This window comes from Phasianus colchicus, chromosome 6, assembly GCF_987193195.1.
Source record: "Phasianus colchicus chromosome 6, bPhaCol1.hap1.1, whole genome shotgun sequence".
In the NCBI taxonomy this organism is placed as follows: Eukaryota; Metazoa; Chordata; class Aves; order Galliformes; family Phasianidae; genus Phasianus; species Phasianus colchicus.
Genome location: NC_143441.1, coordinates 37,451,287 through 37,468,476, shown reverse-complemented (window position 1 = coordinate 37,468,476; position 17,190 = coordinate 37,451,287). Strand labels below are relative to the sequence as shown.

Here is a 17,190-nt window from a genome sequence, read left to right as displayed (position 1 = left end):
TAACCATACATAACATGCTTGCCTTCTCTTGCTCTCACTCCTTCCTTAAAAAGAAGGAAGTAAACAAGACACTGAGGAGGAGGGAACCACCGACTGAGTTCTGAGAACACAATCTATTCCAGAGGAAGTAAGGTTCAGAGCAGAGAAACAGATCTTTTGAAAGGAGGAAGTCAGACAGAAAGAAGAAGTATATGACACACAATGGAGGAGGCAAAAATTCTAGGAATTAAGTTCCACACATCCTATGCACTTGAGCATGATGTAAGGACATCACTGATAACCTTCCATCAAACAAATGGCATTTTTCTGTAGGACACACAAATGCTTTTGAAATTCTCATGCTCTATTCTGCTGATATTTTTTACAGACAGAAATGGAGCAAGCATGCAAAATCTGGAACATAACAAAGGAATGCTTTTAGGGTTTGCTGAAAACATATTTTCCCTTACTTCTTCACACTTCAGTCTTTTTTTTTTTTTTTTTAAACATGCAATCCTCAGCTGTGCAGACTCCTTGAGGCCATTCTAGTAGGCACATTCCTATTCCTGTTGTATGAACTCACAGCTTTGTTCTGCAGAATGAAAGTGGCAGATGGCTGTCCCTTCACTTCCAGCTGATAGCTCCTTGGCTTTTGTGCAAAGGGCACTGTTTGCAGGGTGTAAAGCACAAAGAGGAGCCAGCTGCTTTGCTCAAAATCAAATCCTTGACACAACTGCACATAGGTACTCTGAGAAGGGAAGACAGTGGGTAGAGAAAACCAGACTTGCAGAACTGGTTCATAGGTGACACGCAAGTAGTGCACTGCTTGTAACTGCTCACCTGAGCTTCTGGTGGATCCACTTTCTTCTGAATCCCTGCAACTTCTGCACTGGAGGGAAGAACGACCCGGGGAATCTGTCCATTTGCCTGAACAGCTCCTGTGACAAAATGGAGGAGAGAGGGGAAAGATTACGTTGTTGTGGTACTGCCCACATCAGTGGATAACAAACTAAGAAAAAGGTTATTAAAAAGCCTTTACAACTTCCACAAAGGAACCACTCATTACAGGCTTTAAGTAATTCAGTAAAATCCACGAGGATGTCTTTTCTACTTCAGGCTTGTTTTGCAACTTTTCATACTCAATTCATTTCCTTAGGAAAATAAACATGACAAAGATTAGCTTTACCTGTCCACATGTGTCCATGACTGTAGCTGATAAACCTAGAGGAAAAACAAGTGAAGGAACTATAGAGACATATGGCAGAAATTACCATGGTGCATAACTACAAATGGAGATCCTTTCCTTTTGACTACTGTGAATGGTGATTTTAGATGAGGATAGCGTGGGCTGACACAGGAGTAGAGCAGGGGAGCTGGCTTTGGAAGAGAAGCTACATAGAAATCAAACAGGCATAGCTAAAGCCACTCTCCAGCCTTCAGCTGTTTAAATGTCTGTATTTCAGAAGAGCATTTTGAAATCTGTGGTGTGTGCTTTTCTATTAACTACATTTTTGTTTTTTATCACGTTTTTCCCTTTAGATTAGAGACTAAAAGTGCCAACGTTTCCTATCAGTAAGAGTCATGACTGCTGAAGAGTTGAAGTACTACAGATGGGCTGGTCTATTTTCTTTCCTAAATGAGCAAACAGGTCTGAGCCTTTCATCCCATCTGGAATCATGGAAGGTTTGTGAACCTCACTGAACTCTCAGATTAGCAAAATTGTGGAAGCTTGCTAAGCTAAAGCTCTGCAAAACTTTTGCATACCATGAATGTGTTTGTAAAGGATATACACAAATGGCTTAGTGCTTTCAGATGGTGTAACTGAATGTGAAAAAATATTGTGGTTTTAATTAAGGAAGAAATTCCCCAGCCTCTGTATAGTCTGACTCTCCAGTTTAGTCTGGGCTATATGGAAGCTGTACATATCAAAGTAGTAGATAGTGTTTGGTGTCTAAATATGCACATTTGCAAATCTTAATGACTGCTTTAACTTCATTATAATTTACAGTTCTGAAGTCCAGTACAGTTCCACTCTTGTGATTTCTGGATACAAATGAACCCTTAACTGTCTGCAGTATGAGTACAAACATAGTTTTAATCTTAACACGTAATTTTCTGATTAGCAAAGAGGTTCCATGATAATGATAGGAAATATAATAAATTATTTTACTGCCATGCTTGCAAACCACATAATTGACAAAGAAGTAAGACAAACTCTGTATTGCATTCTATTTACTAGGGTTATATTGGTTTCAGGGGATAACAGGTCTGAAGTCCCTGTGTTTCATGCCTGTGCCTACATGCCATCCAGCATATTTAATCCTCAGTACCATTTAGATCATTCCGACTACAGTCTCTGTTTGCTTAAGGACTGGCAGGGAAGTTGAATAGCGAGGTGAAATCAATCTTGTGACTGTAAGTGCTCAGCAGAAAGAGATTCTCATCCCTGGATTCAGTGGACAGGATCTCAAGCAGAGCGAGTTATCATCGCTCTGCAGTTCTTCTGCTGCCCATAGCAGAGCAGGAGGTTGGGTTCCACACTGCTCAAAGACACTTCTGCCTTCAGTGATACTGAAATTTAACTCAGTGAAATGAGGCAAATAGAGCTCCACCCTAGACACCGCAAGGTGTGTTTACCTGACAAACACAGTATACCAGAAAACTCCATTTCTTAAACAACTGCTCACAGTCAGACAGTTAAGGTTATAACATGATAGTTGGGAATCAGGTTTCATAAAAAAGCAGTAATGACAACTGTAAGACAGCAAGAATCACACTTACTTGCCTCCATTAGAATGTTAATGATCCTTCAGAAACATTTCCATAGAGACAACATACATGGCTAAGATCTTTCCAGGCTACTTAACTACCTAATGGGATCCATTAATTGAGATTAGCAGTATATTTTATGATCATACGCCATTTTCCTGGATTCTAGTCAAGATCTCAATTTACACAATTTATACAGATACATATGAACATTATTAGACCTTGATTCTGCCCCTGTCCAGCACAGACTGTAGCACCAGCACAAAGCTCCTCTGGCTGGCTGCCTCTCTTCTGCCATCAACACCAGAACACAATGTGCTCCAAGACTCTGTCCTATCCATCCTCACTGCAGCACCCATGCTAACAGTCTCTTACTAACTCCTTCTACCACAAGTGGGCATTTATTACCATGCTTTGACTCCAAAGCAAACATGTACTTCTTGCATGTACTGAGAAAAGGCAAACTAAGGCCTTTGTGAGGTGTTCATAGGGCTTTGAGCTGTAGTAGCACACATTAGATGTCAGATAAGTACTGGCGTAAGTAGTGGCCAACACTGATTTTGATTTTTACTGTCTTTATGGACACGTATTCCACCAGCACATCCTTTCAAAAAAGCAAATCATTAAAACATTAATGCAAGTTACAGCTAGTATATGCACTGTTTTATCTGTACAATAATACAACAGGTAACAGTAAACTGATGAAGCTACTAGAAAAGTAAAGGTAGAGAATAACGCAGTACTTTCCTCCTTCGTCTCCTCTTCCTGACATCCACTCATTATCAGGCAAATGAGCAAAAGGCTAAGAAAAAGAACGGCCCACTGACAGTCCCTTTCTGAAATGACAGTTCTCAGAACAGCCCTCTCACACCTTTTACTCACTGGAGGAAAAGCTGCAAAAAGAAAAATACCTTATTAAATTGTAGAGATTTAAATTGACCTTTACTGGGCTGTCTGTATTCTTCCAATTGTAATTTCAAAATAAGGGCTCTGCAGTTAGCTGGTTATAGGTCAGGACTATACTGGGCTGTCTAGAACTAGGTATTATCTTGCTGAATCCATGGATAATTTTCATAACAAAGATTACATGCAACACTGATAATTAAGAGAGCAGTAAATGTGATTTCCACTGCTCTGAAAGCACTGGTACCTGCTGATAAGGATCCCGTGGGGGCAGCTGGTTCCACTGTCCCTTGATTTGTCCACCGAGAAGACAAGCCAGCTTTCTTCACTGCACATTTGTAATTATCATATAATGTCTTGCCATACTGCAAAACAATCAAAACAATACAAAAAGCATGGCATTAGGCTTGAAATAAGTTAACCATTCATTTTGCTTTTTGACAGCTTTTCTAACTCCACTACCTCCTTGCCCAGCTTTCAGCAAGTGCCCCTATTTCCATACAGGACCATGTGGAAAGCATCTCTCTAACATCACAATAAAACAGGAATCCCCATCACTATGATCAAATGCAGTCATACTGATATCATTCTCACATTTTTTTGCATTTCACTATCTGTAAACACCTTGAAATTTGGCTTTAAATCCAACCACGCTCAATAGTTTCTCTCTTTCCAGTGCTTTTCAAGTGTTACATTTTCAGACTGGAGACTTGGAGTGCTGAATCTTGGATCAAAGTCTGTGCTGTGTAACACAAAATAATTTTATGTCCATCCCACATTGTTACATGTCACCCAGCAGCAGAACTGGCAGAAAACAATACACAACTCAAGACAGGAGGTCTGTATATTCAGATATGGCCACTACACTGGGCTATGTATAAATCCATTTCCTAAATGTTTTGTGCAAAACAAAACTGGCCGTGGATTAGGATCTTTAAGAAGAGAGGGAGGCCATCAATTTGGGTAGAAGTGTCTGAAATACATCACAGCTGGACTGTACAGAACATGCACAACTTGATCCATGGCATTATATACCAGATAAATGGAGTGAGTTTTATGAGTAGGAATTTTATAGCTGCGGAATTCACACACTGATAACTGGGATACAGGAACATTCAACAAAACCATGCTGGTAATGCCCTTCTGCTCTTTCCTCCTATGGTATGATCAGCATGAACATACACGTCCACTCTTGTCACAGTATCTCCAATTGAGATGATAACAGTCAGTAAGCTGAGGACACAGGATTTCACAGAAAATATATTTAAGTAAATATACTTTTAATCTCACCTTGGCAATTCTTATTCCTGTTACCCACTGATGCAGGGTGGCTCGATCATCACAGCATAAATATTTGATATATTGTGACTCCTTTTGAATCTGAGGATGCTGTAAGATATCAGTTCATAAAATGAGACAAATGCAGACATCAAGTCACAATGCAAACCACACAATTGACCTCACTGAAAACGCTGCCTGTAGGCATCCTGTTAACATGAAGATTACTTGAAAAAAAAGCAGCAGCAAAAAGAACAAGTAAGAAAATATGAAAAAGATGGTGATCATGAACTATACATGAATTACCATTGGCAACATTTGACCAAAAGAACCTCAATGTACTGTAGCATGAATGTAAGGGCTACAGATATCTAATATTGGCGTAGAGTTCTATGAAGTCAAGAAGTGCTATGGTTCAAGGTGTAGTGCTCAATGTACAAACACCAGAACAAAGTATGTTTTCCACTGCTGTTTGTCATACATAAAGCATCCAGACAGAAAGCTGAACATACTTAGATCTCAACGGCTATGTTAAATTTGGATAAGCACAACCTCTCAGCAGAAACAGACCTTTCCTTCTAATTCACTGCCCTACTTTGGGCCTAGACAGAGCTTCCTACACATTTTTATTCTGCTTTACTCTCTGTTTGCTGATAGTTTTGTCAAAATGCCACATGCTCTAGGCAGAAGATTATTCAAAATGCAACACTATCAGAAGTAACCGTTTACATTTGTTTGTATCAGAAAACTGGACAGTTTTTAAACATAGGTTCTCTTCCCCTTACTGCTCAATGTAGCTGCAAAGTATGGTCTAAGGATTCACTGCAGTCAAATCACTCAAAACACTCAATACGTCCCTTCCACCCAAAGACCAGGACTTGTCATTCACATATCATTAAACCCGAGATGGGAACGAAGTTTCTAGCTCCACGGGACTGGCACAGCACAGGCAGCGCAGCCACCAGCTCAGGCTGGCAAGGTGCTGGGATGGCACAGAGGGAGCACACACACGTCCACTCGCAGATGTCTGCTGGTGGCTGGGGTGGCCCCAGGGCTGATGCCAAACTCTGGCCATGGCTGGGTGATACCAGGGTTCAAAAGCAGAGCTGAACGCTGAGGTCTTGCTCCTCGGCCACACGTCCCTGCTTCTGCCTCAGCAATGCAGACACCAGGCTTCCCTTCCTTGTGCTGAACCAACCCTGACATGACTCAGAAAAGGAACTGATCTGGGTTAATTATAAGCCATTTTACCATGTAACCAAGCAGTATGCAGTATGGCCTCACATGCAGTGTGAGGACATGGGAGGCTGTGGTACATGCCCACAGAGCTGTGCAGGACTGCATTGCTGCCAAAACCCTGCATCATCACTACATGGAGCAAGAGTGAATACATCAGGTAGGTAAGTGAAGAAAGTAAAACAAAGAGATATTACTCTCAAGGGGACTGGCAGTAACAGATGTGTCCCAAAGAACAATCACAAAAAGATAACTGTATGCAGGCACTTCTCTGTGCAGCACCGGACATCCCATGGAGGGAGGTTACATTACCAACAACAGAGAAACAGGGGATTTCAACAAAACACTGCAATCCTGAGAAAATTCAACTCCTCCAGCACCTCTTAAACAGTACTCAGCAATTTTGCTTCAGTGTGCAAGATCCTATTTAGTCCAGTAGATGGCACCCAAAGCTTTCAAATTTGAGAAGACAAGGATTTCTTTTGCTTTTCCTGACAGCTAAGTCCAATGGGTCTATGTGACTCCTGACATTTTCAAACATAATACGTATCACCAACAGGCTTTTACTAAAAGAAAAAAAAAAAAATAGACACCTACACTTCAACATGCAAAAACATTTGGAAGAAAGTGCACACTATATAAACACGGCAGACAAGGATATGGCATAGGGCAAGCCAGGCCAAGGTGCTGCATGGACCTGCCAAAGGATCTGCAGCTAGGGAGCTCTGAAGGGCTGCAGTAAACCTCTCCTCTGGACACCCTGCCTAAACCCCATTCACAACAACATCCACAGTGTTAGATTAAAGGTCTGTGAGCCCAGTATCCTGGCTTTGACAGCAGCCACAAATGGATGCGGAGGGAAGATGAAGACAAGTGCATGTCCACAATCCTTCTCCAGATTATCCTTAGCTGCAAGTATTTTCACAGCACAGGGTTTTCTGAGCAGAATGTGACTTCCTTGTATTTAGATTATTCAAGGGATTTCCCCTCCAGGTACTTCTTCAGCTTCTTCTCAAGCTCAGGTGGAATTCTGGCATCTGCAATATCTTTCAGCAATAATTTTCCCAGATCTGCTGCACACCTAATGAAGAATATTCTCATTTTGGTCTGAATCTTAATGCAACTAGCTTCATTTATTGCTCATGCTTTGGAAGAGGCATCGAATAGCTGACCCCCAGCCACACTTTTCTGTGCCACTTCTGAGCACAGAGATGTACACCGTGCTGCTGGCAAGTCATCTGTTTTCCAGTCTGCAGACTGCTAACCTACATGGTGCTCATTCTTCAGGTCAGGCATTCCTTACCTTTGCTCACCCTTGCTGCTCCTTCCTCACCCTTTTCCATGTGTTCTGCATTCTTGTTGAATTTAGTGTCCCAGAACTGCACAGATGAGGGAAAACTATGGGATGGCAATATGCTCTGTTTAGCATCTATGCCTCTCCTAACTATTCCTAACATTTGTTTTACATACCTAAATGCAACTGAGCACTGAAATGATGCTTTTGAATGGCACAAGTCAGCACAAAAGCCAGTAATTTTGTAAGTGAAGTTCTGGTTGCTTTGGTCTTTGTCTCCATACACATCACTGTACATACCTAGTCTACATTATTTAGACCACGTTATTTAAGCTGTATTATTTCACTTCAGTCCCATACGGTCCTTCCAGAATTCTTTGGTCTGCCTTTTCCTTGACACTCAGAGTAATGTAACACCATCAGCAAACTTCCTCACCTCATTACTTCCTGAGACTATGAACATTCTGGGACTGTTAGATTATCTCTGCCTTGAGAAGCTGAGAAAGAACTGTCGATGGACAAAGCTAACAAGTTTGGCACTAGACAACATGAGAGCTATTTACTTCCTACCTTATCCCTTTACTAGCTATCACTTCCAATGTACAATCCATCTTAACTACTGACATCTACTATGGGGCTTATTCCAAATTACTCCTATCAGCTCATTGAATAAATTACTTCAATTAGCAACTGTGATTAAATACAGTCCAAGTACACGCTAGCATTTAGGGTCCAAACTAGCAAGCTGCTTCACATCCAGCTCTCACAAGGAGGGATAAACACTTCAAAGCCTTGCAGACAGTCCGCACCTTAGCTTTGTAAGATTAGCTAAGGGCTGTAAGGGCTCTCACTTTCTCAGAAGAACACATACATCAACACCAGCTCTTTTTTCACATGTAACTTTACAGATGACATATGAAATGCAACTTTGTAGTGGCCTCATAGCCTGCTGAAGCTGATGGGAAATATCCCCATTCCTTTTCCTGAGCTTTACATCAGGCTTAAGGAGAATTGTTGCATTCTGCAGTGCAGAGGCTGCTGTGAGCAAGGCCTGACTGGGAGATCATACACAGCAGCACCAAGCTTCATACTGATGGGTGCCACCTGTAAAAGCTGATCAGAAAGTGGCCCATCTGGAGGCATTTGTCTTCCTCCATTTTTTAGCCGTAGATAGCAGGCAACTTTGGACTGGAAAGTACAACCAACCACAACCATCACAGTATCCTACTAGCTTGGGCAGAACTGGGTAGTGAAATTCCTCTGGCAGCACAAAATGGCAGATGCCTGTGCTGCTGACACTGACCTTTACAAGCTCAAATCTCAGCTGCAGCATCTGCAGGTCACCAAAGTATCTATCAGATAGTACATAAAAAGTATACGAATGAGTACATTGCTGACTCATGGTAATCAACTCAATGAACAAGAACACCTCTAAATGAAAATTTGGTGCGAAGATCCAAATAAACCAGTTTCCTCCTCCTTTCACAGCTCCTGTGTTTCCGGACAGCTGTTTAGTACAGCACACAGAGGTAAGGAGCTCTGGTCACAACACGTGCCTATTGTTGCGAAACTAGTTTCACAGACCCTGTAATAACCTCCATGTGAGCCTAGCAGTGGCCACAGCACTATCAATCATGGCTGAGCCATGTGAGAAATACTGTATTTTCAGACAAAGTAATGCTAACCTCAGTACACCACTGCTTACATATTTCACACGTAGAGAAAGATCAATTATCTTGTTACATGGTGCATACTGTGTCCTGAAAAGGTCACTAAAATCATCTGACAGCAAAGTGAAAACATCTCTGGAAAGGTTTATCACCTTTGCCTCTGAGACATGCAGCACCACAGGAAATTAGAAAAGACAAATGTTTAAAAATTAATCATCCCAGAAATCACAGTATGAATGAAATATACACATAGAAAGGGACTCCAAAATTTCACTACGGAAAAAAAAAATAATTAATTGTACAGTGTCTAACAAATAATACGGTGCATAGAAATACAGTGTCACTACAGTACTTTTTTCTCTGTTGATGTCAAAGCTCTTAATAATGATGAATGAATAGCATCATCAGTACTCCATAGCTAGAGAAACAGACACAGGCGGAGGTCTGGCCTGGTTTTTGGAAGTGTTGGATGCTTGTCCAGACACTTAATAAGGACTGAGCACCTCAAATGTCAGGCTGCAAAAAGATGTGCCAGGTTCCTCCCAGGAAAGCAGTTGAATGGGTTTGGAACAGAATCTAGTGCTCTCCTCTCACCCACTGTCTCCAAGTATCCACTGCCCAGGGACAAAGAAAGCAGAAGCACTTGAATATAAAAAGCTTATTTCCTGGAGACGTTTTAAAAAATATTTGTGCACAGATTGCATTTTCAGATATAAATTCTTTGCTTTAGGAAAAAAAAGAACATAGTGAAAAAACCTGAAGAAATGGGAACTGAAAAATGTGGTTTCTACAGTTATATCCTAAAGCAAATGACTAAAAGTGGTCAGGTCATGTGCGGATGAAATCAGAGATTGTCCCAGTAAAATATTCTTTTCTGTTTCACCTTCTAACACTGAAGATGAAAAGTAAACTGAAGTTACTCAGGCATCTCATTGGATTTTTTGACCCAAAATATATGGATCATTGCTTAGTCTTTGAGGCAGAAACAGCAGCCAGAAGCATAAAAATAGTGGCTAGTTTTGGATCAAAAGCCTTGGCGTTAGGCCAGATCTTCTCCAAACACCCCATGTTTTTTAATGTCTTCTTTTCTGACAATGAACTTGTGCTACCTTAACTTCTCAGCAAGGCTGAGTTGTTCCCAACTCAAATGACTGCAAGCAGAATTAATACTCAGCACCTTTCAAAAACCACTGCAGAGTGCTTCAAATTTGCTGTCTGCTGCCTAATTCTGATGCTATGCACTCCTTGCACTAAGATAAGCAGGTTTTAAGTAGCTTTTGAAGACCTCTGTGAACTGTATCAATAAAACAGTAACTGCTCTGCTATAAGGAAACTATTCTTCTGACCTCCATTCCTCTAATGACTGAGGCAATATTTTTAGTTCGTTAAAAATATGTCTAACAGCCCTGTAACCAAAGTATTGCTTTATACAGCAAATCACATTTTCAAAATATATTATAAACCCTTCTTCACTGTCCTTTCCCTGATCTCATTCTTGCTGCTATTTTTGAATTTATCTTACAGAACTGTTCACATGTACTAGGACTGGAAATCTGCACATCTGAAAGTGTTCTGTAATAAATATTTCTGCTTTTCTTTTTAGTTCATCTAACAATTAATTTTACTCTGAAATATCTGAAACGTTCACACTCACTTAACAGCTTTGTAATCTTTCACATAAATAAAAATTTCTGCTGTGTACCCTTGTCTTCCATGCTAGCCATTTGTTCTACACTACTGCCTCAAACACTGAGAATGCTCACCTTCTACCTTCTTAACTGTCGTTGTGTTGAATGCATCATGCACGCGACTCCGTCTGCTCTGCAGCTTATGGGGTTTGAGGGAGGAGGGAATCAGCAGTGGAGTGACTAAATTCTAAATTAGCTGGAATGACACCACTGCTGCAAACAGAAGCTATTCCTCTTGAAAATTCACTTCCCAAATCCTGTAAAATATTCATTTTTTAAAAAGTGTAGTAGCTTCCAAATGACACCAGGAAAACTTAGCTGCTTAGACTGCACAGGAAAAATGTACCCAGCTGTGGAAATAGAAGATGATTTGCCTTTGTCTCAGTTTATCCCCAGGAAACCAATTTTTTTCATCCTAGATTAATTCAGCATTATGCACCATTACCTCCAGATTACTCAAGCACAACCAGCACCAATAAACTATAATTAAATTCACTCTTTGTCACAGGCACATCAGACTGACTAAACCAGCAAATTTGCATATAGATTACCTTGCTATTTGTCTGCTTTGAAAGATTTTTCAATATGATATGACAAAACCAGCTCCTGGACTGGCGTACACACACATGCTGCACAAAATAAAGATTATGCTAGACTTTCTGCTCACTGCAACTGATGCTGTTAGAGGAAGATGAACAGACTCCTTCCTTCATGGTGGAATCTCTTGGTTTTGAGGGCTTTCAACTTCAGAATACAAAATCAATCGCACAAGGTCTTATCTATTTCCACTGCATCCCCCAGATAACATAGCAGACAGTGAAAGCAAAGATCTATTGGGAATCCATGTATAAAAGTTGGCTTTTGTAAATGCAGAGGATACTGTGAGGAACCAAATGGCTCCAACTAGCATGCCTGCTGTGCACAGCGTGGGAGATTATTTTTTCTGTGAAGCAGGGAGGTTTCTCTTCCCTCTCTGCTTCTCTCCAGCAGTGTCTAGTGCTCTCTGCGGGGTTGCAGACAGCCGTGTGGAGAATGAGGGAAGCTCAGAAACTCTATTTTCAGTATACTGAGGTGTTTGTCTTTTGGTTTGTGTTTTCTACATATGGGATTTGAGGGATCAGTGTAGAACAATCCGTACAGACCAAGTAGCTACTGGGAAACATCACAGTTTTTCAAGCTTTGTAGTTGCCCCAACACCTAATGATTCTTGAAAGCCAAGTCCATTGGAGCCTCCATGCCAGGCCATGCTTTCATCCTGGGGACCCAGCCACATATGTTCTGGTTTGCTGCACAGGAACAGCCAAAGGTGACCTCTCTCTGACAGCACTGAGCCAGCTGTGCTTTTCAGTTGCTCCCAGCTGGGCTTTCCACTGCCTTAAAGGAGCTGGTAGGAGGAAATAGCTGCTTTGTTCAGTTGCTGCAGCTGTCTCCTGAGTGGTTCTGAAAAAAAACTACCCAAAGTGCCCTGTCTTTTGCTGATGGTCGACATGTTGTGCTTTTGAATTGGTTCTGGTGCACCATCCTTTTTCCCATCATCTCCTTAGTGTTTTGATAGTTAAGGAACAAGCAAAAAGTTCTGCATTTTAAGTCTGAGGTACAGCTGGCATAAACAGCACAAAACAATAGGCAAGGAATGCTCAGAAAATGCTCAGAATTCATCACACTTCTCTGGTTGTAAGAGGAACAACCTTCAGAATAGATCTGCAGCCCAGAACACACGTATGAGCTAGTTTAAAATACCTTGCCTAGATACAACATCAGAGGCTGCAAAATCTACACTGGCTTCTGTTTTAAGTATCAAAGCAACCTGCCCATGATGTGCATGATCTCCTTGTTGTTACACTAGCATCTGTACCCCACCTGGCAGCTAATTAACTCAGATATGAACCACTAGAGTTAAAATTAGAGGGCTGGATTATAAACAAGCCAATGTGTAAACAGGACATAGAGAGCTACCTGCTCATAGGCTCTGTGACTGGGCACATGTTGTGTGTGTTAACTGGGACAGGCACTAAAACCAAAGGCTCACTGTATATATGAGCCTCTCACCTGAGCGTTAGCCTACGACAAAACTAGAGAAAAAGCCCACATCCTGTTTATAAAGATCAAGGTGTATTCAAAGTATTCAAAGAAATGCCATGGAGACACTGGGGAGAAAGCCCACGTAGTTCAGGGCAGTGTTAGACAATCTGGGAGATCTCATCATTCTAGTCAAAACCAAGTTACTAGTGTTAGTTGTGTTTAACATTATTTCCACTGCTCTTCTTTCCCAGAAACTCTGATTATACCTTGCACTGCAAAAATGACAGGAATGCTGTGCTCATTCTCATAATATCTCTCGAGGACTCTTCCCTCCACAAACACATATAAATGACAAATACTGGGAGTTAGTCAAAAGAAATATTCTTTCTTTTCTACCTGATAATATGGAACAGGATCTATGGAGGCAAGTACAAATGTTACTGGTTTTAGATCAGTTATTTTTTAAGAGGTCTCATTCAAATAGGGGTTAGAGGAAAAGAAGGGATGCTTCCTTCAAGCATGAGGTCACATTCAACCCCAGATCTGACCACTTCTCATTTATTGCCCTCTGAATGAAAGAATAGCGTTTCTCCTTCTCTTTAAGTAAGAAAGCAAATAAGCTTAACCAGTAGGGTCAGAAATAAATACAGTAGCATTACAGCTCAGTGCTCAAATCAGGGAGATTGTGTCAGGTTTAAAATTCAATAGGACCTTCCACCTAGCACAGAAGCAATATACTGCTGAAGTTGCTAAGTCCCTGTATTTCTCCTGCACTACAAAGTATAAGCTGGACTCTCTCCTCTAAGCGGGGCAGTTTCTTTTATTAAGTTTGAAATACAGCAGAAGTATTAACGTGGTTGATTACTGCTCACTGCTTTGAGAGTGGTTCCTAAAGAGCTACTCATTATCCTCAGTAAGCAACAATCCTATGTAAAATGCAGTAGTACATTGCTAATCAAAAACATTTTGACTAATGTTACAGCTTGCTCAAGCTATTAAAGACCGTGGATCAACCTATTTTCCAAAATGTGAATATCTCTTTGATTCACAGCCATCCTCAATGAACAGCTAGCATGGGCTGTTGCTGCTGCCCTTCCAATGACTTTCCTCCACTTGCTTTAAAGATAATCTTCTCCTGCTGCCAACACAAACAAGCAACTGGAAGAGAACCTCACTGCTCTGAGACACACTCTGGGGAATGGAAGATCTGTAAAGAGATAGCACTGCAACTGTGCTGTGGAGGAATTTCTATCTGGATTAGATTGAGCTGAGCACGCACATTCCTTCAGAATTACCAGGTTAGAAGCAAAACGAAGGCAAATGTTTACCTATTACACCTCTTGCCTATTGCTCACTGCACCAGTATGCCCAAGTATTGTATTCCATACTCAGAACTTCATTCTTGAAATACAACAGGATGAGAAGTATCTCAAGGATGATGGTTTGTTTTCCTTGGACATCTCAGAAGAGGTGTCTCCCAAGCAAGGGAAATATTCTGGCAGACTTCCATGTGAAAACAGACAGAAACAAAATGTGACTAAGTGCAATAAATGACTTTTGGCTTTACTTCTGTATCGCCAAAAAAACCAACCAGAGACATCAACATTTAACTTTGTTCTTTCCCTCAGACCTCAACTTGTATTATATCCTCAGCTTCAACTGAAGAGAAGGATTCGACAGAACTCATCACAGCTGAAAGTCTTCAAAATGGTATAAAATTAACTTGAATTACAGCATAGAAATATGAAACTCTCCATTTCATCACTCTAAGAGAGCCCCTCCAGATGGGAGGCTTTCACTTTTGAAATAACAGAAGATTTGAAGATAGCAAAGCTTGCTTATACTTCCTTAGCAACTTCAGTCACTGAAAGAGAAGTGCTAGTAGAAGCCAAGTCTGAAACTGATCCAGTCAGGAATCTACCAAATGTTGACTAACAGGAATTAAAATGAAGAACAATCAGCATAACATAATGTATCCATCACAAAGCAGAATTGCTTGGATATAATGATCTCATCAATATGATGTTTTTACATGTATGTAAATGTAAATATGATGTAGTATACTGCAAACACATTTAAGAAGCACCAGAGCAAACACTTTTGCTAAGTATGTTTCATACACTTACAAGCCTGTTATACAAAAAGCTCGCTAGTGATCTCTTGATCTCGTTCTTCACATTTCATGCTGAGGGTAAGGTGCTAACATCACACATCCAGTTAAGCATTTCAGCCTAGTAACTTATTCTTTGTTTAAGTTCTTATTCATAACATCCCTCTTTTCACAAAAGATGGCAATAAATCCAGAAAGTTTTCTCTTCCATTGTGAACAGTTAAATGTATTGCAGCGTACACCTCAAAAATCATGCTACTCTTCTCATCTGAATAGAAGTGAATAACTATTATTAAATTAGTCAGATACTCCTTTGACCAGATATCTGTTTTGGATTGAATCTTGTAACAAAATTATAGATAGATAGGTAGATACAAATATGGTTTCAAAGGTTTTGAAATTCTATTTTACCTTCTTTTTTTAAATTACCCCCTCTTTTCGTTTTTTTTGTTTGTTTTTTATTTTTTCCCATTAGAAATTAAATTTTTCAGATCATCCCTATTTTACAAAGAAAGACAATGGATGTCACTTGTTTGTTTTTCCCTGGGCATTTTATAGAGAACTTGAGTATTAAAACTTTCCAGCACTGTTCATTAGTTATATGTGCTACAGAAAACAAGTCTGAGTCTATAAACCACTTCTGCTTCACCATCTGTAAATGAGCCTAGTAGATATTTTGAAGCTGAACCAAAAAAACGTTGAAAGTGTGCAGTTACAGACAGCAATGTGGTATTATAAGCAACTTATGATGTGAATGCTTCCTTCTTTCTCAGACAGCAAGATACTGTGTTTTTTAGTATCTGACTTGTTACACAGGTCCTTAAACAGAGAAGAACCAACAATATTATCTTCTGTCTCAAAAACAAGCCCTAACTACTGGAGCCTCAAGGCTTCATTCTGCCACCTGAATTGTGTGAAAAGCATGGGCTTTTCCGTTCCTGAAACAAACACAGAATTCCCAGCCTATCTGCAGTGTTACTACCTGGAGAGGTACCTGTGTGATTCTTACTTCAACAGCAATAAATTCATGACTGCATGATCAGTGTCTTTTGCCTAGATGCTACAAGTAGCTTTGCAATAAAATACGCCACAAGATCAGCCAAGACTTCACATCCACAAACTGTTCAACAGGTATGACCACACTGCAAATAAAAAGTACACATAAAAGTGGTCATAAGGTTGGCATTAGGGACTGCCAGTCTTCTCACCATACAACTGCCTCGTGAGGCATTTGTCCATATGTGCTCAGTCACCTGAGGAGTCACTGGAAGCACAATCAGTCTTGTTCTGAACAAAAGTTTGCAGATACACTGTAGACATACATCACAGGACTACCAATCCCTACAATTCAGAAGAGTGTAAAGATATGCTGCTGATCAAGAATGAAATGAAGAGAATACTTTCTGCAAAATCATGGTTTGTTTTTAATGTCATAAAGTTTCTTGGAGCTTGAAACTTAAATATTTTTGAATTTGCAATAATTTGTGTAAGACCTTTGCAGAACTTATTTTTCTTGTACATTACCTTTAAGACAAAGCAGTGATCTGTAGGTGCCTTATATTTCACTTTGTGTTGAGAACCATAATAAACGTTCATATTCTCAAACTGAATGAAGCACATCAGATCCCGGGATGTCTATAAATGAAAGTCAAGCACAGCATTGTTAGAACAGATTAACTTTTGACATGATACTCATTAAGGGACTGTTTTCAAGTGTATGAAAACTGACGCTTTTTATTTTTTTTTAACTGTCATAAAATTGACTGGAGAAGGATTAATTTTAAGAGCATGCATTATTAAACTAAAATTTGGAGGAAGGTCAGCACATATTGGGAATAACAGTACAACATGTTTTTCTGCTTTCACTACGCTTTATTGTTTTGTGTGGAGATTCTGGCTTATGGCTTAAAAAAAAACAAAACAAAACAGAAGACCATAATAAAAATTAACTTTTGTAAAATATACACAGATCTTGCAACCACACGCCTATAATTCCAAGTGGAGAATGATGGTTTGGGATTCTAAACTGATTTGGGAGCTTGACTCTCTTTGATACATGTAACAAATGTAAGCTCTCATTAGGAAATAAAAACACATTTCATCTGTTCTACTTTGAATCTTCTCAAATTTCCTGGCATTGTCATTGTTCTGTTTATCACAATACGTTGCTTAGGTAACAAGGTTTCTGTTACTGGCACACTTTTCTGTTCAGAATTCTGCATAAAAAGCATACCTCTTGCA

The 17,190-nt window shown here is 40.1% G+C and overlaps 1 protein-coding gene across 1 annotated transcript in view; it reads right to left on the bottom strand.

Annotated features, from left to right (window-relative positions):
* The window catches only part of APBB1IP (amyloid beta precursor protein binding family B member 1 interacting protein), a 57,376-nt gene that overhangs the window by 3,110 nt on the left and 37,076 nt on the right, over positions 1-17,190 (bottom strand). Inside the window, exons 10-13 of the mRNA XM_031614430.2 lie at positions 16,474-16,584; positions 4,942-5,040; positions 3,899-4,016; positions 820-917 (exon numbers count right to left, since the gene is read on the bottom strand). Of these exons, the coding sequence (XP_031470290.1) occupies positions 820-917; positions 3,899-4,016; positions 4,942-5,040; positions 16,474-16,584 (426 nt within the window). The remainder of the gene's footprint in view (positions 1-819; positions 918-3,898; positions 4,017-4,941; positions 5,041-16,473; positions 16,585-17,190) is intronic.